The sequence below is a fragment of the Phodopus roborovskii genome, unplaced genomic scaffold (genome assembly GCF_943737965.1).
Source record: "Phodopus roborovskii unplaced genomic scaffold, PHOROB, whole genome shotgun sequence".
In the NCBI taxonomy this organism is placed as follows: Eukaryota; Metazoa; Chordata; class Mammalia; order Rodentia; family Cricetidae; genus Phodopus; species Phodopus roborovskii.
The window spans coordinates 51,860-73,933 of NW_026125477.1; the positions used below are offsets into that span (position 1 = coordinate 51,860).

A 22,074-nucleotide genomic window follows, 5' to 3' on the forward strand; every position below is an offset into this window, starting at 1 on the left:
TTCCTTGATGAACATACATGCAAAAACTCATTGAAATACTTATTAACAAAATAGAACCCATTATAAAGATCATATACCACAATCCAGTTTCTTTCCTCCCAGAGATGCAAGGTTGAGTCGTTTAAACATATGAAAATTGTTAAATGTAATACAGCATATCAATAGACTTAGGATAGAAATCAGATATTTCTCTAAATAGATTCAGAAAGGTAGACATCCTTAATATATGAAGAAAATTGTAACACAAGATCTTAAAAATATGTTCTGAACAACTTTAAACTTTATTAAATAAAAATTGCATAAACACAACTGTAAGATAATGAACAGAAAAGGTAAATACAAGTTTATTACATATAAAATGGATTATTGTATAATTAGCAATATCAGCCCTAAATATGAAATGAACTAAGTAAAAACAAAATAAAACATAACTTTAAATTGAATAAAACTTTTCAAATACTTCAATATAGTACTAGCAAAGCTGTGGTTTAGATTCAACTTCCAAAACAAAGGTCTCCTTAATTCAGGGAAAGAATGTGTCTTTAAATAACCACGATGCTTTCCTTAACAGTCCTGGACAAGCAGTCAGTAGCTTGGCCACAGTTTTACATCCTATGCAAGTCCAGTAGAATATGATGGGTCATAAAAGCATCAGTCCGTGTCATTCACTTTCCTTTCTTGTACTATTTTCAAGTTTTAAGAAATACATTACACATACATACACACACACACACACACACATACACACACACGCACACACACCAGCTTCAATTTAACAGTTACAAGTCCAGCATTAGAGATGTTAATCAACACTTCCTTCCTCTTCCTGCTGATGTCCCTCCTAATCTTCTGCAGAGAATGACACTGTGATAGGCATACCTTCGGGAATAAACAGTTCAAACAAGGAATAGAATTGGTAACTACATACTATTGGAAAATGACAACTGCCCAGGTTTACATACAAATTAATGAAAACATAAACAATTATGGGGTGGGGCAAGAAGATTCATAACTAAATTCATAAACTAAATCCAGCATTAAAACAATATTTTTTGAAGATGTGTTCTTCTGTGGGTTGAACAGCAGTTTCTAAGCTTGCAGTAGCTACATGCATCTTATAGATGGCATTGAGCAGGACTCCCCAAGTTAGGACTACATTGAAGAGAATGAGCTTTATCCATGCCAGACAGCTCAGTATCTGTTTTAAGTATTTTCAGCCATCTTGCTTGAGGTATATAGAAACATCGATGGAAAAGTGCAGGTGTGCCATAGCAACCAGGTGGATGTTGTTACAGTAAGTGACTATGCAGGATTTCCCACACCATCCTCTTCCTAAAGATGGGCATGTGTTGCTGAGAAAAGGTTACAGGTTGGTCTCTAGAAATGTAATCTGCATATTTACAAGTGAACATTCCACAGTCACTCCCATTTAGCTGTTGAGGAATCTCTTCTGATGTCACACTGCATTGTTTCCACTCCAAAGGGTCCAGTTCTATGTTCCTTCGAGTTTTGCTCTCATTTTGTAAATATTGGAAGATGGTCTCACAAATATTCTGCCCTGTCTGTCCCATTGAATCGAGGTATACAATACTCTGTTTTCTTAGGTCAATTACTATCAGGCTCCAATGTACCTTCCGGTGAATAGGCACTAGAACAATTTCTTTTTCAAAAAGATTCATTCCTCGAGTCCATCTTTTAACAGAACTGTAACCACCATGTTTTAGTTTGGGGGTAAAAAAAAGTGCTAAACACATGAAGAGTTGGGTAGCCTTGGTTTTCATTTCTCTCAACCAGAAGATTCATATAAAAATTGATAATTTCATCATTGAGCCATTGACCATTCTCTAGTGTCTGGATATCTCCTCTAGTAATTTGCAATTTAAATGCACTACTTAAGATTTCCTCTTGGGGGTCCTGGACCTAGTGCATTCTTGATTTCCTTTTCCATGTCCTCTGTAACATCAAGGACTTCATCCATACCTCTGCCTTTTTCTTGGTCTGTAACAAGCTCTTTCTTTGCTATAGATACTGGCATCTTGTTGGAGAGTGACCTACTGCTGCCACTATGCAGGAAAACTTGAGTCTGTGCTCTTAGTAAGTCAGGCTTGAAGTGGTGACCCCTTCTTCCTTCAAGGTTTACTCCATCTTTCTTCTGTGTATCAGAAGATTTCTCAGAGCACAGCTTTTCTCTTTTGTCTGGTGAGAGACATTCTGTTGCAGCAACAACAGTAGATTGTTTTAGATCACACTGAGTTGTTCTGGATCCACGACTGTGCCCTTCCACACAACCTTTGATCTTCAAGATATCCATAAGGGTTGGGTGAGCCCTGTGTGGGTCAGAGTTCACATGATCACTGTGTTGAAGGTCCTGTAGTAACTTTTGGTATTTCTCCCTTTGGTGGTGTTGGTCATATTCTTCCATGACGCAATAGGGCCGCTTTCGGCCCTTGCCACCATCAGCAGACTTCCTCCCAGTTACAGCCTGCTCCTGTGGACCTTTGGCCCACTCCAGGGGTTTTAGTTGTCTTGGACTCTCTTCTCCACGTTTCTGTATCTGATCCTTGCTTGGTTGTTCACTCAGAAGCTCTAGATCTCGCTGTTCCTGAGATATCCTCTTTCGAGCCTTGCTGGGCTCTTCAAACTCCAAATCGGTACCACCTTCATCCTGGTATTTCGGTTTTTTACCTTGTCCCAAAGCTCCAGGGATCATCTCCTTCCCAACTTCATCCTGGTTTTTCCTTTTTCGACCTTGTCCGGAAGCCTCAGGCTTCATCTCCATCCCACACTGTTTAGATTTCCACATGGAATCAGTGCCTGGATTGCCTTTGCTTCCACAAGTTGGTTCAAGATCGGAAACCTATCAGGCCACAGGATGAAGAGCTCAGAATAGCTTTTCTTTATAAACAGAATTGACTCTGGGCGTCAGGGTAAGTCAGAGTACGAAGTCAATTGAGCTAGCAACGTCAGGAACTGATTGGTGAATAATCAAATGTTGGCAGTTCACCAGGGTCCACTGTGGGAAACCCCGTGGAGTTCTAGGACTACTTCCTTAAAAGGATCCTGCCAGAGCACAGTAACCAGCTAAAGACCCAGAACTTCGCAATCGGACAGATTGCCCTAGCCACCGTTAAGACACCAGGCCTTAACCGCGCAGCTAACACATCGGAGGCAAGCCTCACAAATGATGCCTGAGTCGGAGGTTGCCCTAGCCACAGCCTTCAAGGTTCCATAGCTGGTTGTGATGTGACCTGAAAGAACGTAAGTCAACGTTCTTTGGAGGGTGGCGGCCCTGCTTAACCCTAAGTGGGTCCAGGAGTTGGAAGACGGTTGGAGGGTTGTGAATTAATCACACTCGTCTCAGTTCCCTTGTCCAGAGCACAGGGTTACCTAGATACCTCAGCACAACCTAGCTCATCCTGGTTAGTATATTTGTTTTTTAGAAAGTTGTCCATCATGGTCAAATACAAAACAAAATATAATTACCCTTCAAAATGGCTCCTTAACAACATGCTTACTAATTACAAAGAATAAATAGAATTTTACAGTCATAAAATTGAGTAGGTAGTGTTGTGTGAGGATTGAAACACACACTATCTACTCTCCCCAAATAGGGAACCACCAAAGTCCAACTTGGTGAACCAATAGGTTTATTGGGATTACTTACAGTAATGTGAGTGAAGGGTTACTTACAGGAGCAGAAATGACTCAAAGACAGGTGCATCGTCATAGCCTACCCTCAGCATGGGTGATAGCTCATAAAAGCTGGGAGCCTGGAGACTCTGCACAGCCTTTGGGCAGCTCAGCGTGCTGGAGAGTGTCCTTTCCAAGCGACTCAGTTGGTTTAAACCTATTCCAAGCAGCTGGCTGGTTTCTGCTTCTTCCGGGTAGCTGGTCCGAGGTTGCTCTGCTGAGTCTTCCTTGCTGCTCAGCTTCCTTCCATCTAAGAGGGACTCAGCTTTTATTGCTTACTCTAGTGGGAGGGGCCTAGTAAATCTGGTCAGTTTCAGGGACTTTTTGAGCTCTTTTGAGTTGTCTGCCTTCAGTTTAAGGAGCTTCCCTTCAGGGTGGAATGTTTCAATCTCAGAGGAAACCATTGCATGCTCACCAACCATCAATAAGTTGCCATAAGAGAGTCAATAAAATCTCAGCATTGTCAACAGGATTCATTGAGAAGAAGATTCATTACTACCTTGGTGACAGTTCTAGCAATAACACAAGCCCTAAACCGATTCTTGAAAACAGTAGGAAGAATTAAATTGGCACTGGAGTTACAGCTTACAGCTGTGTGGATTTCCAGTGAGTGCAAGGGTCGGAATGCCAGTTGCTATGATTACACAGCAAGCACTTTAACTACTTATTTCTGACCCCTTCAGCGTCTCTTCCGTCTACTTTCAAAAGTACAGAGAGGTTTTTTCCCAAAAGTGTGAGCAAAGGAGTCGGGACATATTGTTTGTTTACCACTAAAAATAAACCACTTAACAAACTGCGTAAGTATATTTATACCAGTGCTTTACTACATGGAAAACAGGGACTTTTTTTCTGTGAAAAGTTTGAATTTCTTATGATTGTTGTTTCCCAAGATGTCATTTATTCTTACCAGGCTTCCTTCTCTTCTTTCTGATTACTCTTCAGAGGGATTTGTTCACAAACAGAGAAAAAGTTCATATCCCACATTGATCTTTACATTCCTGAATAACCTAATGACCGAGCTGCCTTTGTGATGGTGAACATTATGTTTAGAGAATAAATTTACTGTGCTAGTCTTTTTTTTTTTTTTTAAGTGTTTTTAGATTGTGTAAGCCATGAGAAAGTTGCTCCTACCTTGAATGTACCCTGTCATTTGGCCCAGGATGAGCCATGTCCTGGTGCAATTGGGTTTAGTAAGCTTTCTCATTGGGACCACCAGCCCTGAACACAGAGACTTTTATTAATTATGAAAACTTGGCCTTAGCTTAGGCTTCTTTCTAACTAGCTCTTATAACTTAATTAGCCTGTTTCTATTAATCTATGTTCTATCACGTGGCTCAGTTACCTTTCCCCTGTCCCATATGTCTGACTTCTGCTTCCTTTGCCCTATCACTTCCAGAAACCATGCCTATCCTCATGCCTAGCTATGGGCCATTCAGGTCTTTATTACACAAATCACAGCAATACATCTTCATACTATGTACAAATAGCCCACACCATTTCCCCCTTTGTATTGAAATAAAAAGGAAAACTTTTAACTCTAACATATTAAAACTATATAAAATGAAAACAATTATCAGGTTTTTGACATAGAATTTCACACTGTAGCCCAGGCTGGCTCAGAACTCATCAGCTTTCCAAGTGCTGCAATTGCAGGCCTGACCCACCATGCCCATCTGCTTAATTGTTTTTAGTAGTCTAAGCTAATTTAATTAAGCTTGTACATGACATTAAATACTGAGAGGACCAGTGAGGTGACTAAACATTAATGAAAGAAAAAGTGAAGGAGACTTAACATAAAAACACTAGCTTGATACGCAAAGTAACACATGTGCAAGCTGAACCCAACAAAACTAGTCCTTTAATCGTTCAAAATAAGTCAGTAGACAAAGATCTTGAAGGCTTCTTTTCCATGCATGAAACTTCTCTTCAGACATTAAAAACTCCATTGATAATTGTAGGTTACAAAGCAATATGGCTGGGTCCGGCCTGCTGAGTCCTTTTTATAATTCCAGCACTCAAAAGAATGAGACCAGCATGCGCAATGGAGTAAGAATTATTTTTAAAACATGAAAGCAAGGCAGAGAGATGGCTCAGTGGGTAAGAGCACTGGCTGCTCTTCCAGATAATGAGGTCTGACTCCCAGGACCCACATGGTGGCTCACAGTGATCTGTAACTCCAATCCCAGGGTATCTGATGCCTTCTGGCCTCTGTGGACACTGCATGTATGTGGTGCATAGTCATGCATGAAAGCAGAATACCTATACATACATTATTTTTAAAAAACTTGAACAGTTGAAAAGATTACATGTAGCAAAGTAAGGTGCTATGTGCTTAGGACACTGGAGTCCAGGCAGAATTAGTCCAAGTAGGCTATATTGCAAGATTCTGTTTTGAATAAATGAACCAACCAACAAACAAAAAAATTATATTCACATATAATCTTGGAATAATAGCTCCTTGGAATTAAATTCCTTGCATCCACTTTTATTCATATTTTTTAAAAGATTTTCTTTACTATTTTTATCTTATGTGTATGTGTGTGTCCCTGCATGCATGCCTGCACACCACATGCATGCAGTACCCATGGGTGTTACAAGAGGGTGTCTTGAGGTCCTGAAGCTGGAGTTACAGATGGTTGTGAGCCAACATGTAGGTGCTGGGAACTGTAATGAAAACTCAGAGACAGATATTGGGGTTAAAGCTAAAGATCAGAAAAGCAAAATGGCCAGCCCCTAGAGAGTTCGCTTCTATACCAATGCCCAGACCGAAAGGACAATCCTGTCCTCAGATTGCATCTCCAGACTGCACTGCTCCTCAGACTGCCTTAGACTCCACTAAACCTCAGAATTCCCCTCAGCTCCTGTCTCCTCCCACTTTATATTCCTCTCTAGTGCTGGGACTAAAGGCATGTCACTCAAAGTGCTGGGATCACCTTTGTGTGGGCTCTGTTTCTCTTTTTAGACTGGATCAATTCCATGTAGCTTAGGCTGACCTTGAATTACAAGATATTCTTCTGCATCTGTCTCCTGAGTGCTGGGATTAAAGGTGTGTGCCACCATTGCCTGGCCTCTATGGCTGACTAGTGTGGCCAGCTTTGCACTCTGATCTTCGGGTAAGCTTTATTAGTTAAATCATAAACAAAATATCACCACAGGCAGCAAGTGCTGTTGGCCATTGAGCCAGCTCTCCAGCACCTGGTATTTCTTTCTGTAAATAGAAAAGCAATTTTTCAGCAATGAATCTGCTGTTGACCTATAGAGCTTTCCCAGGGACAGAAGGCCCTTGTATACCATCTACAAGAAGAAATCACCAGAGACTCATCACCAGAAGTCAACCCAGTGACTTCTCAAATGTCAGCATGCCTAGGAGTCACCTACAGGTGTAAAGTTGTAAGGACTAGGGAAGGTAGCAAGACCTTATAGTTCTAAAGAGTCCCAGGTCATACAGACACAAGTCTCACCCAGAAGTGGCCATCCTTCACCAAAAAGTGCCAGCAGTGCCTGTCCTTCACCAGTGACCACCTGGGTACATACAGGCTCTTTCCCACCAGATGACAAGGCCTGGAATTGCTGTCTGTACAATCAGCACTTCATCATCACTGCCTGGGGTGTGGGAGGCTTCTTCCACATAGCCAAAGACAGGAACGGCCACTGTGGACTTACTACTGTGGCCAGCTACCCTACTGTGAATTGATGGAAAGTGGTGAACAAAGAATTATGGGTACTACATCTAAAGGAATCTATCTTAAAATTGACCAAACCCTTATTGAGACCGTAGTACTTGAATCATTGAAGATCCAAGTCATGATTTAAACTCTATGACATTTTTACATGGGTTAAATGTTACCACTACTTAAACTACTCTTATACCCAGCTTTATACTATTGAAAATGGATGGTTTAAAAATGGAACAAGTACATGAGAGAATAATCAGCTTAATGCTAAGATGCAGGTCTTAGAAAACCTTATTAAAGCAAATCATAGAGACATTCAAACCCAGGCTGAGGAATTTGAATGGAGAACCAAGTTCAGCATTGACTTATAAAGTTAAAAAAAATGAACAGTCTAAGATCTTTAGAAAACAAACCTTAATATATCCAGTAACCTTACAGGAAGTCAAATGATAGAGGTATTGTAAAAGCTACTTGGAAGTCTGTGACAATGATAGATTTTGGGAAATTCAAGAAAGTGGTAGTCTCATATGGGATGCATTCACCATTTGGGAAGCAGATGTTAAACATGAGGTCAGTTTATAATAGACTATAGACTGGATAGACTTGATTAAAGCTATTTTACAGCCTGAACCACAATTACAATGGATTTCCTGCTTCAAAGTAGAGGGTAAGACTATAGAACAATGGGCTAAAACAAGAGGTATAGATGTCTCCCAAGACCAAATTCTTGGAGAAGGAGATTATGCTACTTTAGAAAGGCAGTGTCTATATGATGACCACCTCTTGGGTTTATTCCATTTAACAGCTTTAAATGATTGGAACAAAATTAGAGAAGTAGGAAAAAAATTGAATCATTTACAAAAGTTATACAGGGCCAAAAGGAAGCCTTCATGGATTTTTTTTTTTAAAAACAAAGATTGACTTGAGTAGTAAATAGAATGATACCAGACACAGAAGCCAGAAAAATAATCATTGAGAAACTGTGGTTTTTGAAAATGCTAATTCTCAATGAAATAGGATAATTAGGCCTTTAAAGGCAAGGTCAGCACCTCTGGAGGACTGGATCCAAGATACAATGAATATTAAAGTTCATGACCATGATGATGCATGGATAGGAGAGGTAATTTCAAGAAGTTTAAAGAAAAATCAAAATGTCAGCTGCTTTAATTGTGGCAGACAAGACCACCTGAAAAGGGGTTGTAAATAGGGCATTCCTAGAAACAATGCTTTTTATAAACATAATCCAAAAAAAAAATTACTCCTCACTTCTGGATTATGCAGAAGGTGTGGCAAAGGCAGGCATTGAACTAAAGAATGTAGGTAAAAAAAGATATTATCAAGGCAATACTTTGCCATGGGCAAACTCCCTGATGGGTCTCTCAAAGGCCCCTATACCAAGTCCAGCCCAGTCCTTTCCTGTAACCATAAAGTTTTTCTTATGTTAGTTATAGCCTTCTTATTTTTGTATTAGACAAAAAGGGGGGAATGTGGTGATATATTATTCATGATTTATTAAAGCTTGCCTAAGGGTACAGAAAACAAAGCTAGCCACAAGTCATAAAGCCAGGCAATGGTGATATGCACCTTTAATCCAAGCAGACATGCTAACTAGTCATAGAGCCAGGTGGTGGTAGCCCTCACCTGTAATCTTAGGACTCAAGAGACAAGCAGATGGATCTGTTAGTTCAAGGCCACACGGAACTACATGAAGTTGATCCAGTCCTAAAGAGAAACAGCTCATACAAAGATGATCTCAGTTTGGGGTCACATGCCTTTAATCCCAGCACTAGGGAGGTAGAAAGGGAAAAAGCAAAAAGGCCTCATGTGAAGATTAATTCTCCAGGCACATTGAGGACATGGCAGCCCTTTCATCCTGAGGTAGAAGTAAGAGCTAGTGGCCGGCTGCTTTGCTTTTCTGATCTTCAGCTTGAAGCTTGAACCCCTGTAATGAGATATTCATTTTGTCTGCACCTGTGGCACTGACCACGCCCATTGGGGACAGGGATAGATGAGACCTGTGGGAATTAAGTATGGGGAAGGGGCCTGGAGCTCTCTCTTGCTTGCAGCAAAGGGACAGCAGAGCTTCCGGAGGCATCCTTGGGACCAGGAACCTGCTGGTGTTCATCTGTCTATGTTGTAAGTTATTTTTCCCTAAATAAACATCTATTTGGCCTATTTGTTTCTCCTAATCCTTATTAAACCACAATATCTCGTGTCAGAATCTAATACATAGTCTCTGTGTGTTATTTGGGGCTGGCACGGCTGTGGGACCAGGCTGGGGGGAAAACCGTTCGTAACAAAATGGAGTCACAATGTGGACCTGAGAACTTCCACTTAAAACTTAACAAAAGCTTAAAAAGGGTTTTAGAAACAAAAGAAAAAAATAATAAGCAAGGCTTCTTGGTAGCAGCATTTTTCTCGGTTGGGCTATGTTTTGCTAGAGACAAGCAGAGATTTGCACGGCTCCTTTAAACGAGGTTTTCCTGGACTCAGCACGGGGGTGGGGCAATCGCAAGGCTTTTAAGAAGCCCTGCTAACAATTCAATGGTGTGTATGAGCAACTGGTTTAAAAATAAATAATAAATAAAAAGAGAGGAGCTGGGACATTGGTGGCACATGCCTTTAATTCCAGCTCTCAGGAGACAGAGGCAAGCAGATCTCTATGGTTTCAAAGTAAACCTGGTATACAAAGTTAATTCCAGGACAGATAAAAGTTACACAGAGAAACCCTGTCTCAAAAAAATAAAATAGAAATAGAAGAAATAGAAATAGAAGAAATAAAATAATAAAAAAGCTACATAAAGATGAAAACCACAAAAAGATTCTAAATACTGTATGCTATTATACTGTCTTTAAATTGTTTGACTTCTGAGGAAACAACAACTGTTAAAACAAATACTACTGGATGAATCCAACTTATATATTTTAAAAATGCTTTGGCTTCAAATTTTAAGTCTAAGGACAGGTTACTGGGGAAAAGGATTTCTATTTTTGATTCCACAGAAAACAAAAAGCTATAAATTCCTTCCAGAATAACATGGTTTGATCAAGCAGGACCCCCTGAAACAGTGTCCCAGGTGATCCAACATTCAAAACAGCTGGGACAAGGCAGCCTTACAGACCACTACAGCCAGGATTTCTGTGTCTTCTTAGGATCCCTATGACAGCGCCCCCTACCAGCAGGAAGCAGTTTAAAAAAAAACGATGCCCAAATTCCCAAATAGTGTTTATAAATGTTTGTTTTCATTTAAACAGGCTGGTTTAAAATGTTAATGACCACAACCAATCTCTTTCAAGGTAAAAGGGGGATTATGGTATAGATATAAATACTTTGTTTTAAAATGGATTTTCATTTATTGATACAAATTTAAGGTCAGTTTTGTGATATCTATATTTCTCTTGTTTAGGTATTGTGTTTATATAGCTCATTTAAAAATGTAATGTATAATTTAGTACATATTATAGATAGCTACCTATGATAGTCAAAACTTAGAGTTAAGTTAGTTAGGTTTTCAAGATATATTTAAGATGTATTTGAGATGAATAGGCATTCTTCAAACCTTTCAAAGACCTACAGAAAATGGCATTTAAAATGGTTTAGGGTTTTTCTTGACAATGACACATAACTATTCCTGGCAACCCCACCTCCATCAGAAAGGAAGATGGACATCGAAGAAACTCATTATGGAGTTTACTCCCAATATGGCAAACTAGACATTTGGACAAGATACTGCTCTTGTCTGGACTGTTTGACTTTATGCTGTATAAACTAGATATGCAGGACCCACAGAAAAGTGACTGCTGATACAAGATGGACAGTGATACAGGTTTCCTGCTTCATAGAAGAGTCTTCCAGACAGTCTGCAGGACACAAGAAAAGTGACTGACAATACAGGTGGACAGTTTAGTTTCCTACTTTTCTGAGGAGTCTGCCAGACACACTATTGTAAGGAGTAAGGTTTTTCCTCAGCCACTGGTCTTGTCCTGCCGCTGCGCCAGCCCCAATTAACACACCGAGACTCTGTATTTGATACAATGCTGTTGTCCAGGTACTTGTTTCTTATCGGCTAGCTCTGTCTTAAGTATTAACCCATTTCTATGTATTTCCACATGGTCTTACCGGAGAGCGGGGGCCGGCGGTTCTGTTCTCTCCCTTCTCTCCATGTTGACTCCTCCCTCCTACTTCCTCTTTTTTCCTTGTCTCCTAGTCCCACCTATCTTGCTTTCCTATTGGCCAACAGTGCTTTATTCATTAACCAGTATGAGAAACATATTTACAGAATGACATCCCCATCACACTATGACCCATGGGCTAAAGATGGAACGTTACAGAAGAACTTTGGGTGACTGACCAGGTGAGTTGCCTCTGTCATTTTTAGGGTTTATATATTATCCTTCTGTGGTCTTTGAAGAAGTTGAAGACAGATAGTTATGGTTATAGTTTTCCTTAGTTAGGATTAAAGATAAGGTACATATAGGACTTTAGACTCACTAAGACAGGATAGATGTGGTATATTTTCTTTAAATCTAGCTAAATGTTAATGGATTAAACATTGTTAACTGTGGTTCTTATTTGATAACTGTTATACATTTTACTATGTTAAAGTTAAAACCCGTCTTTTATTAGACAGAAAAGAGGAGATAATGGGAGATGTCATTCTGTAAATATGTTTCTCTTATTGGTTAATGAATAAAGCACTGTTGGCCAATAGGAAAGCAAGATAGGTGGGACTAGGAGACTAGAAAGAGAGAGGGAAAAGTAGGGAGGAGATTCAACATGTAGGACCGAGAAAGCAGAATGCCATCCCCTCTCTCCAGTAAGATAAGACCACCTGGAAATACTTAGGTTAATAGAAATGGGTTAATATTTAAGACAGAGCTAGCCAATAAGAAATGATAGTAACAGGCCAACAACTTTATATCTAATACAGAGTCTCTGCGTGTTATTTGGGGCTGGTGCAGCTCTGGGACCCGGCTGGCAGAAACCTTCTGGTAGCAAACCCCAACACCTGTCTCTGGGTTTTTATTATTCATGTTACAATTGGGCTTTCATCTAAAGAGATCTTAGGACTGTTGTCATTCCTGGCTCACTTATGCTGATTTTGTGTGTCCCTGTCATCTAATAGAGGACAGACCACAAAACTAGTCAGGGGATGTATATGATGGCAGCCATTTGTTAGCTGAGTCTGTAGGATAGACCTGCCATTTTCCCCTATTGTGTGACTTCCACTGAATGTTCTTTGAGGGCAGGGGCTTTACAGTTTTTTCTCAGCCACATCCTTAGCAGCTGGAGCAAGCCAGACACTTTGGTATAATCAGAAAGAACTATGGGATGCACTTGTATGTATGTCTCCCTCAAGGGGCAACAAGGTCCAAGGGCAGAAGTAGTGTACTATGGGCCACTGCAAGGCCACTTCCAATCCTGGCTCAGCCATAGGATTCTGCAGAGTCCAAACCAGAGGGAACGTTCCTCATGAAAGGCCAAATTGGTTTATAAAACCAGAGGAGGGGACACAGCAGAAGGCTGACCAACAAAATCCAGAGCCCCCAAGCCACAGGGGAATGTGGTGAGTTGCCAAACACAGAGAGTGCAGAAGCAAATATCAAAGCCGGGAGCACAGCCAGGAATCCCAGACCAGAGAGATGAAGAGAAGGATCACAGCTGGGAGGGGCCGGGGCCAACCCAGAGCAGGCATTTGAGGCTTGCTTTAATGTGCCTACAACACAGGTTGGGGTGGATGAATCAAGGTTACAGGGTCCATGGAGGGCTAGACTCAATGGGATTTTCTGGGGCTCCTTGATTCTCAGAGCAGAGCCTGGGAAGACAGTTTGTGTGAGTAGGAGGCACATGGCTGGCTGCAAGGGCAGTGGGGTCATGGGTGAGCAGATCGAAGCCGGGACACTTGGTCTATGCGCACCCTCGCCTAAGAGCTGCCATACACAAACTCAGCATCAATGTCAGGATGTCAGTATCAACGTTGATGTCAGGGTTTCAAGAAAGGAATACAAGTCAGCAAGACATCACTGAAGATAAATGGGGGACACATACCTATAATCCCAATCTTTGAAAAGGTCTAGAGTAAAAGGTCATCTTCAACTAAATAGTGAGTTTGAAACAAACCTGAACCATGTGTGATCCTGTCTCAAAACAATGTTACTGAAGGGGAAAGACAGAATGGAATACAGTGACAAATTTCTAATATGGCCTTGGGTTGGGAGGACTGAGGAGAAAAAAAAAAAAAAAAGAATCCTTAAAAAAACAAAAAACAAAAATTGCATGGTCACAAGACACTCAGCTGACTCAGGCTGAGCGTCTGATGATTCCTGATTACTTCTAGGATGGACTTGCAAGCCCGCCAGCTGGCAAACACATTTCTCTCCAATGGAGCTGGTCATCCACTCCCTCATTCTCCTCGGCTTCCCTACAATAGAAGACTTACTTTAGTCACAAGATGATTGCTGTACCTGCCCCCCCCCAAAAAAAGGCTTTCTTCATCTTGCTTAATTTTTTGTTTTGTTTCTCTGGATACAAGCCAGGGACACAAAAGCTAGGCAAGTGCTTTACTCCGGAACTATTCCCACCTCTGCATTGCATCCTTCCTGGGCTTCCCACCCTCCCGACTTCAGGAGAGCCCCAACCACCCATCATCAGCCCACCTGAATTCATGAGAGCTGGCTGCAGCACCAAACCAAGCAGAGGTAGGAAGACCTGTAGTGTACTTACCAGGCATGTAACTTTTCCGGTCACTGTGATAAGACACCGAGGACAGGCAAGGTACGGTCTGAGGGGATGTAGTCTGTTGTGAGAGATGCGGTAACAAGAAGTGTTCACACCAGAAGCCGTGGAGCTGGTGACATAGCTTGGTCACCTGCAGGCAGATCAGGACATAGCTTGGGATGGAAGTGTGCTGGCCTGGGACTTTCAGGCCCTGACTTTAGGATACAGCTGCCTGCAAGGTTCTGGAGCCTTCCAGAACAGCTCCATCAGTTGGGGACCAAGTGTTCACACACAGGCCTGTAGGGACAGTCCTCATTCAACCAGCTGAGGTTAGTTACTGATTTCCCGAGACGCAGAAGCACAGTACAGCTGTGCAAAACAAACAACAAAAGGTTTCAGAAGTGCTCTGAGAACTGAAAAGCTCAGGGAAGATCTGAGCAGGGTGGCAGATGCCCACCCGTGACGGAAGCATTTGGAAGGCTGAGGCAGGATGGCAGGCTTTGTCTCAAAAAGTGTAGGCAGGTAGCATCATTATCGCCTTATGCCTTAACTATGTCACCTCCAAATTTGCTACCAGACTGAATACTGATACGTGTTAGAATTAAGTTTAACTGCTAGTTCCAAAAACTATGCTTAATGGGAAGTGACAAGCATAAAAAAAATCATTCCTCACATGAAATCTATTAGAACAATGTAGCTTTTGTTTGTTTTTGTTTTGATATATCTTAAGTAGTTATCAGTCTAAGGTCTCCAGAGACCAATGTAGCTACACACAATCTACTCACTATATCACATTCCCAACAACACCCCCAAAACAAGAGCATGCCCCCTCCCTTTCAGGTCACTCCTAGACACTTGATTTCTGCTTACTTCCACTGGCCAAACAAGTCACATAACCACACTGGACTGCAATGGAAGCCAGGAGATAACAGTTTTATTCTGAGTGACCTAGATGAAAACAGAGGGGTCTAGTCCTGTCATTTGAAATGGGGGGGGGGGTCTCTGTCATAAGTGGTCATGTCTCCATCCTCATCCCCCTGTGAGTAGCAGCTGGCCTGCCCTGACCCCAAAACATTTCCTTTACTACGAGAGCAAACCACACTCCTGCTCCTCCTGTCTGTCAATACACTGCGTCTCAGCACAGGGCTGGCCACAGCTTCCCTTCTCAGCCCCGACTCTCCCCTCAGTAACGACTCAACTCCTGACTCCACTGAGAGTCTGGTGTCCTTCCTGAGCCTGGTCCAGGGAGGACGGTGCCCCCTGAAAGGCAGGTGCTGGCACCCAGGCAAGGCCTCCTGGCCCCCTGCTCAGGACAAGGAGCAAAGGGAGAGGGTGCAGCAGGCACAAGTGGGGCTTCCGCAGCAGCCCTCTCTGAACCCCAGACTAGTCCAGTTTAGCACAGGGCAGTGGTTGGTGGGGATTCGGTGCTCGGCAGTGTTGTGGGATGGTGGGCAGGCTCTTACCACGCCCCATTCCTGGGCATTCTTACGCCTCAGCTGAGTTCAGGACCTGCTCCCACTGGTTTGGCTCAGCACGGGCCAGTCCCAGTGTGTGCCTGCCCACTAGTCTGAGTGCTCTGAGAACAGGTTTCGACCTCCAGTCCTGCATGAAGAAATCACATGCACGCAGACCTATGTTTGTAGCAGACTTTACTGAAGAGATGAAGGGGGGGGTTACATAGAAAAAAATACAAAACCCTTTAAGTTGAATATCAGACATCTGTGAGTGTAAAAAAACACCATTTCTACCACCTGGGCTCTGGTTCGCTAGGAAGGGCCATGCCCATCTGTGCCCTTTCTTACTCACAAATATATACAAAAACCGAGGTCTGGACACTTTTTAAAGAATTTTTATTTCAGAGATCGGGTTTCACGGTATAACTCCTGCTGGCCTTATTCCCCTCCTGAGTGTGTTGGGGGAGGGATGATAAAGGTGTGCCCCCCGGCACCTGGCTGGGCATAGTAGTTAACTACATCCTATATATGGTATGGTCAAGTCCTTGAGGAAAAGGTAATTTTCTTTCTGATCTAAGGTGCCACTGCCCCTGCTACCATGGCTCTAGGAAAGAAAATAGGTTTTCAGCAGGGGTCACATGTAGGTGGCCACTGGACAGAACCCCTGAGGAGAGCTCACACTCTTCTGTTGTCTCGAGGCATCTGTGCCTGGGTGGCCCTGGTCTCAGGAAGCTCCCTCCTGTCACAGCCTTCCCTCAGGCCTTCTGCATTCAACCCCCAGCCTGGGAAAGAACTGTGCACCACAGACCAGAGAGGCAAGACCACACCTCCGGCCCCTTCGCCTGGAGGACAGGACACAACTCGTACACACAAATACACTAGTTCCTTGTGTGTGTGTGGGGGGCAGCTTATGTTTTCTTTATTTTTAATTATTGGGTTTGGTTTTTTGGTTTTGTTTTGTTTGTGCTTTTGCTTGTTTTTCTGGTCACAGGACACATTCTCTCCATCCCTTGTTGGTACAATCCGATCTGTTAGTGAGAACCTTTCTCCTGTCCCTACGGCCATTCCTGACATTTCCTGTTAACCAGGTAACAGCAGGAGGGTTTTCATCCGCAGGGCGTGGCATGGGCGGCCCTCTCGGACCCACTCTCTCTTGCCTCTCACAGGGCTGCCCCATGGAACAGACCCAGAAAACAAATAGTTCCCACCCACAGATGCCCGGGGAGCAGGCTGGGTAAATGCAACAATCCCACTCGCTCCTTTAGAGCATCCAATGGCTCTGGGGCTGTTGTCTAAAATTAGTATCAAAGGAATGTAGTCCCTTGTTTAACAGCTCCAGGCCTTGCTACCACCCCCGAGAGAACTCCAAAGTCTGCATCCACACAGGGACACAAAAGACTGAACCACCTGCCTTCCTACCTGGCATGCTGGCTGGGTGGGGGTATGTTCAACTTACTTCTGTCATTCAACATACCCCTGGGGCACACCCATCCCTTCTCTGTCTCCATTCTCCCTTGGAATGTTCCTCCGGACCCACCTGTCTGTGGTTCAAGCGTCAGTGCAGATTCTGGGTCTCGACAACCTCTCCTATGAAGCTAACCTTGGTGCCCTTCCCTTCCACAGCATTTCCCACTGCCTCCAAGACCCCTCAACTTGCCTCCAGTCACCCTTCCTTAGTCCCAAGGAGCCACCCTGGCTGTTTTGCTCATGGACACACGCCCAGAGCCTGACACATCTCAGAAACAAAACTACTCACAAGGCAAGTGAAAAAATACACCAACGACCCAAGCAACTTCCTTAAGCTCTCAGGGTCTCACTCTCTTAGTCTTTAAAACACGGCTGCTGGATACAGAGGTTAAGCGCCCATAGTCCCAGCTGAGGCAGGAGGATCACTGGAAATATTAGCCTAGACCAGAGAGGGTGAGCTCATCTAAAAAAAAAGAAAACACGGGCGCCAGCACAGTACCATCACCGGGACTGGGGGGGGCGGGGACAGGAACGGGGGTACCAAATTGACTTGAGGGGAGAGGCCACCAAGACTGCTATCTTCTATGGTGACTCTCCCTTAGGTCACTGAGGTCAGTTCACACAGGAAAAACTTAGGATCCACACTGGGACCCAGCATCTGGACTGACCTGCTTCCCATCGGGAAAGATGGTGTCCTTCATGTCTCAAGAGGCTGCCCACGTAAAAGCCTGACGTAGCTGACGCTGGGGCTTTCCAACAATGCCGCTCTCAGGCATCATACACAGAGGGAGAGGGCCAGGGCTCCGATCTGGGGGCGGGGGGTGGGGGGCTTTCAAACACAGGCCTGCATGTGGAGGGGGTGAATCCTCATCACAGGGCTAGGGGCGCAATAGTCTTTCTGGGACCCTTGACGCCCTTTGACAGCAGGACCTCTACACAGTGCAGTAGGAAGCAGACCTGAGTCCAGCCACCATCCTAACTAACATGGTGGGGAGGTGTGGGCTAAACGGCTTTGGGCTGAGGAGAGAGAATTTAGGGACTACACCAAGAAGCCTGGGTGGCTTGTCTGTCTTCCTCATCTGAGATGCAGCCAGACCCCTCCCATATGCTTATTTGCATACTTCTGGCCGGGTCCCTAAGCCTGTGCCAAGCCCTGGGGTGTGCTCCAGCACCAAAGTCCACAGAAATAACACCACTAAATATTAGCCAACCTCCTCTCAGACCTTGTTCCCTCAAGGGCTGCCTCTTCCCTGAGACCCCTGGACCCCTCCTATCTGAAGGGCAGTTGCTGTAGGATCACCCCACCGCAGTGCTGAAGCTCCCACGGTTAGTACCGATGCAAACTTATTGAGCATGTGGATATGCTCAGCGTTATGTGAGGCACTGTTTATACACGAGGTAGGTGAATGTCATTCCCATTTTATGAATGGGGAAACTGAGGCACCATATCATTAACACACCACAGGCTGCACATTAACGTCAGGCTAGACTGATTCCAGAGCCCTTGTCCCTCACCTCTGTGGCAACCCTTCAAAGCTGCCTGGTCCCTTTCTGCATCCCACAGATACATCCCTGAGTTCTGGGCACACACACACACAAACATGCCCAGGCTGGATCTTTCTTCCTGAGGCTCCAGCTTACTAGCAACTGGCTCCAACTGGGGAAGCCTTGAGAGAGCAGCACAGACAGCCAGATCCAGTCTCTCCAGAGGGAGGGAAGCAAGGGGCTAGGGCTGAGGGAGAGATCGTTTAACTGGCATGGTACCCAGTGTCTTGGTTTTGTTTTGTTTTGTTTTTGAGACAAGGTTTCTCTGCGTAGCCCTGGCTCTCCTTGACCCCACAGAGATCTGCCTGCCTCTGCCTCCCAAGTGCTGGGATTAGAGATGTTTGTCACCACCACCCCACATGACCTAGGTCCTTCATAGACATCCTCTCCTCACCAGTGCTGAGCAGAGAGGGAAGGGAAATGAAAGAGAAGCTGAGGAGCCTGACAAGGGTCAAGCTGCTGGAAATGCTGGCCCTGCTGTGGGACTCCCTACCTCCAAGCCTTGCCTCAGTCTGGAGCCACAGCCCCCTGAAGGGCCATTATAGGGCCACCTAATAAAACTCCTATTCAGTCTCCAGCCAATGACTTTGTTGCAGACACACCTAAATCCAGCCCTGTTTGCAGGGGTGGGGCCTTCTGCGGTAGCTATCCTCAGGCAGCGATGGCAAGGCTGACAGTGGACACCAGGCCATACACAGCATCTCTGGGTGTGTGACCCACATGTCACCTGTCCTCAGGCCACTAGTGTGACCAGCAGCAGAGTGCAGGGTCCCAGCAGCTGAGAAGAGACCACTGGGTCTTGAGCTTTGGTGTCTGGAGACAAACGAGACAAATGCCTGGCTGAGTCCACTGGGGTTCTGGCTCCTGGACCATCTGAGAGCATCTCTGGGCTTGCTTCCAGCTTGCTTCCTGGTGCCTCGTGGTGCCCCTTCTCCCCTGCCCTTCCGGGCTCACACAGCCAGACCAGCTCCTCTGAAAATACTTGGCACCTTGGGTTTATTAGGGGACGGGCACTGCAAGATCAGGCAGTGTGCTTCTCCGCTCAGCTCTGTTGGCACTTCTGGGGACTGTCCCTGAAAGTCCTCCCACCCCAGGTCCCCATTTCCTGGATCTGTCCCCCCACCATCGTTCTCCAAGCCTCTCATTCTTTCACAAGCCGGTAGATGTGGTGCTGAGCCCCGTGTTCGCTGGCTGACACTTCGAAGACATAAGCAATACACAGCAAGGTCTCCTGTGTGTCTCGATTGGTGACCACCTGCAGGTAAGACAAAGGCCAGGGTCAAAGCCCTGGACAGGGAAGCCATGGGTGCTGCCCCCACCCCCTACGCACGGCACCCTGGGCATCTGCCCCATGTCATACCTGCAGGATGGTGAAGTTCTCCAGCACACTGTTCATCATATACTTCTCCGGTAAGTGCTTCAGCTTGTGGATAAAGTTGATCATGTATTCACAGAGCGGGGACCGGTGGATCCGGTACAGATAGTGGCCGTTCTCATAGCGAGCATACTCTGTCTGTAGAACCCCAGGGACGGGACAACAGAGGCTTAGAATCCCTTCACCCCTTGCCCAAGCCCAATTCAGCAAGGATGTACAAAATTCCAATCACAGCCAATGGGACACAGAGGCAGAGGGTGGTCCAGCAGCAGAGCTATACGCCCAGGTTTCTGGACATTAAGCCAGGCCTCTCATCTTTGTCACTGACGTGGCAGGCAAATACTTCCTGGAGAAGGAAAGGTAAAGACCTGCGCAGTGGCAGTGAGATGCGGCAGGTGCTGCCCGACGTGAGGCTGAGGTGACGGAGGGGACCGGCACCTGTGCCGTGAAACTGCCATATGCATGAAGCTTGGGGGCAGATGCTATAGACACAGGAGCACTGAGGATGATGGCTGCATAGGCATGAGCATCGCAAGACCTTGATTAATGGAAGTAATGTCTGCAGGAGCTTTATAAAAACTGCCTTTGCTGGGGCAGGCCAGCAACTGTGAGCCCTGGAGTCCATCTGTGGCGCCAAACAGAGCAAAAGGCCACACACGCATTACACTGCCAAGCCTGAGAGATGTTACATGAGTGGGGCTCAGTGCAGCTAACCTGTATCAAAAGCTTCCTGGCAATGCAACAGCTCGGGTTGGGACCCCAGAGGCAAAGGTGGATTCCCAGGTCCTGCCCTGCACCTAGCTATTTGACATGAGTTTCTATCAGCCTCAGGTAGAGAGGACACCATCAATTCGGGCCCACATGGGCCAAGAGGTGACCATCCTGACAGCATGCAGTGTTAAGCACTGTGACAGTCTTTAGGGCCACATGGACACTGGGATGGAGGCTTTAAGGCCACTTAGTCATTCTCATTACACAATAAAATCAGAATGTCACAGCTATTGGGACCAGTGGGTGGGGAGGCAGCCTGATACTTCCTTAGAGGTAAGTGTGGGGGATATTAACACAACCCCAAGAGGAAGTAGGGGTCAGGGGAGGTGTACAGGGATCAAACCCAGGTCCTTAGCTTGAGCTCATTACCAGCCTGCCTGCCTTTGACAGGTGAGTGAGGCAGAGAATTCTGCCCAAGTATATGGTCTCCAAAGCACTCCAAAACCAAAAAGCTGTGTGATGCTGGGGTGCCTGGGAAGGGGGGCTCGAAAGACTGCCTCAAAGGTGGGGAGGTGTGGACAAAGGGCTGTATAGCTCAATGGTAGAGTACTTGCCTAGCATGCACCAGGCTCTCACAAAAACCCAAACACCTGCAGAAACAGGGACTTCACAAACTTCTAGCATTCATGGATTAAAAGTGAGAGGCGAACAGACCCTGAACATCCATTCTCATTGCCTCTGCCTCTAGGGACCTGTGTGACTGAGAAAGGCCACGCCTATCCCCGGGACCAGCTGTCAAAGACACAGATGTATTAGGGAGAAACAAATCCTTGGGCTAGCCTGTGCTTTGGTCCTGCTCTAGAAGATGTGGGATGCTTGCAAGGAAGGCGTGAAAGAATCCTGACCAAAAAGTTCAGCCAGGGACCAGAAGTGTGGAAAAGACAACTACATCAGCAATTTATTAGATGCCTCACACCCAACCTACAACACGAACTTCTTGAAGGCCACACATGGGACCCACCCTCAGCAACCCTGCCCCCCAGGAGAGCTCCAGGGAAAAAGGGCACACACAGACCACCCCCTTTACCATACACCCACACTGGATGGCCTCCTACCTCAACTTTCTCCACCACTTGCTTGCCAAAGGAGCAGACCTTGGTAGAACAGGTAATGATCATGTTCTCCAGGCTCTCGTACTGGCTGGAGACCCCATAGAAGGTGCTGCCCTCGTCATCGATGTTGGTATTGAGGTCTGCCTACCAGAGAAATGGAAAGATACAGTTGTTTTCAGGGGGTGTCCTTAGGGGTCACAGCGCAGGTTCTTGTGAAGGGACTCCAGCCAGCTTGCGCATGACAAACATGGCTCTGGCAGGCCTTGCCCTTCTCTCCCATTCCCTCTGCCTTGCTAAAAACCATTAGATCACATTCCTAAAGCTAGCC

General features: G+C 45.1%; 2 protein-coding genes across 2 annotated transcripts in view; both read right to left on the reverse strand.

Annotated features, from left to right (window-relative positions):
• Positions 1 to 952: 952 nt before the first annotated feature.
• Positions 953 to 3,200, reverse strand: LOC127215567 (sentrin-specific protease 2-like). The gene is given in 3 exon segments (XM_051175972.1): positions 953 to 1,730; positions 1,732 to 1,911; positions 1,913 to 3,200. Coding segments are annotated over 3 exon segments (1,512 nt in total). The 5' UTR covers positions 2,804 to 3,200; the 3' UTR covers positions 953 to 1,289.
• A 16,327-nt stretch (positions 3,201 to 19,527) lies between these two features.
• LOC127215563 (transcriptional enhancer factor TEF-3) overlaps positions 19,528 to 22,074 on the reverse strand; it is a 69,969-nt gene continuing 67,422 nt past the window's right edge. The window contains exons 11-13 of the mRNA XM_051175970.1: positions 21,750 to 21,890; positions 19,909 to 20,061; positions 19,528 to 19,803 (exon numbers count right to left, since the gene is read on the reverse strand). Of these exons, the coding sequence (XP_051031927.1) occupies positions 19,690 to 19,803; positions 19,909 to 20,061; positions 21,750 to 21,890 (408 nt within the window). The 3' untranslated portion in view covers positions 19,528 to 19,689. The remainder of the gene's footprint in view (positions 19,804 to 19,908; positions 20,062 to 21,749; positions 21,891 to 22,074) is intronic.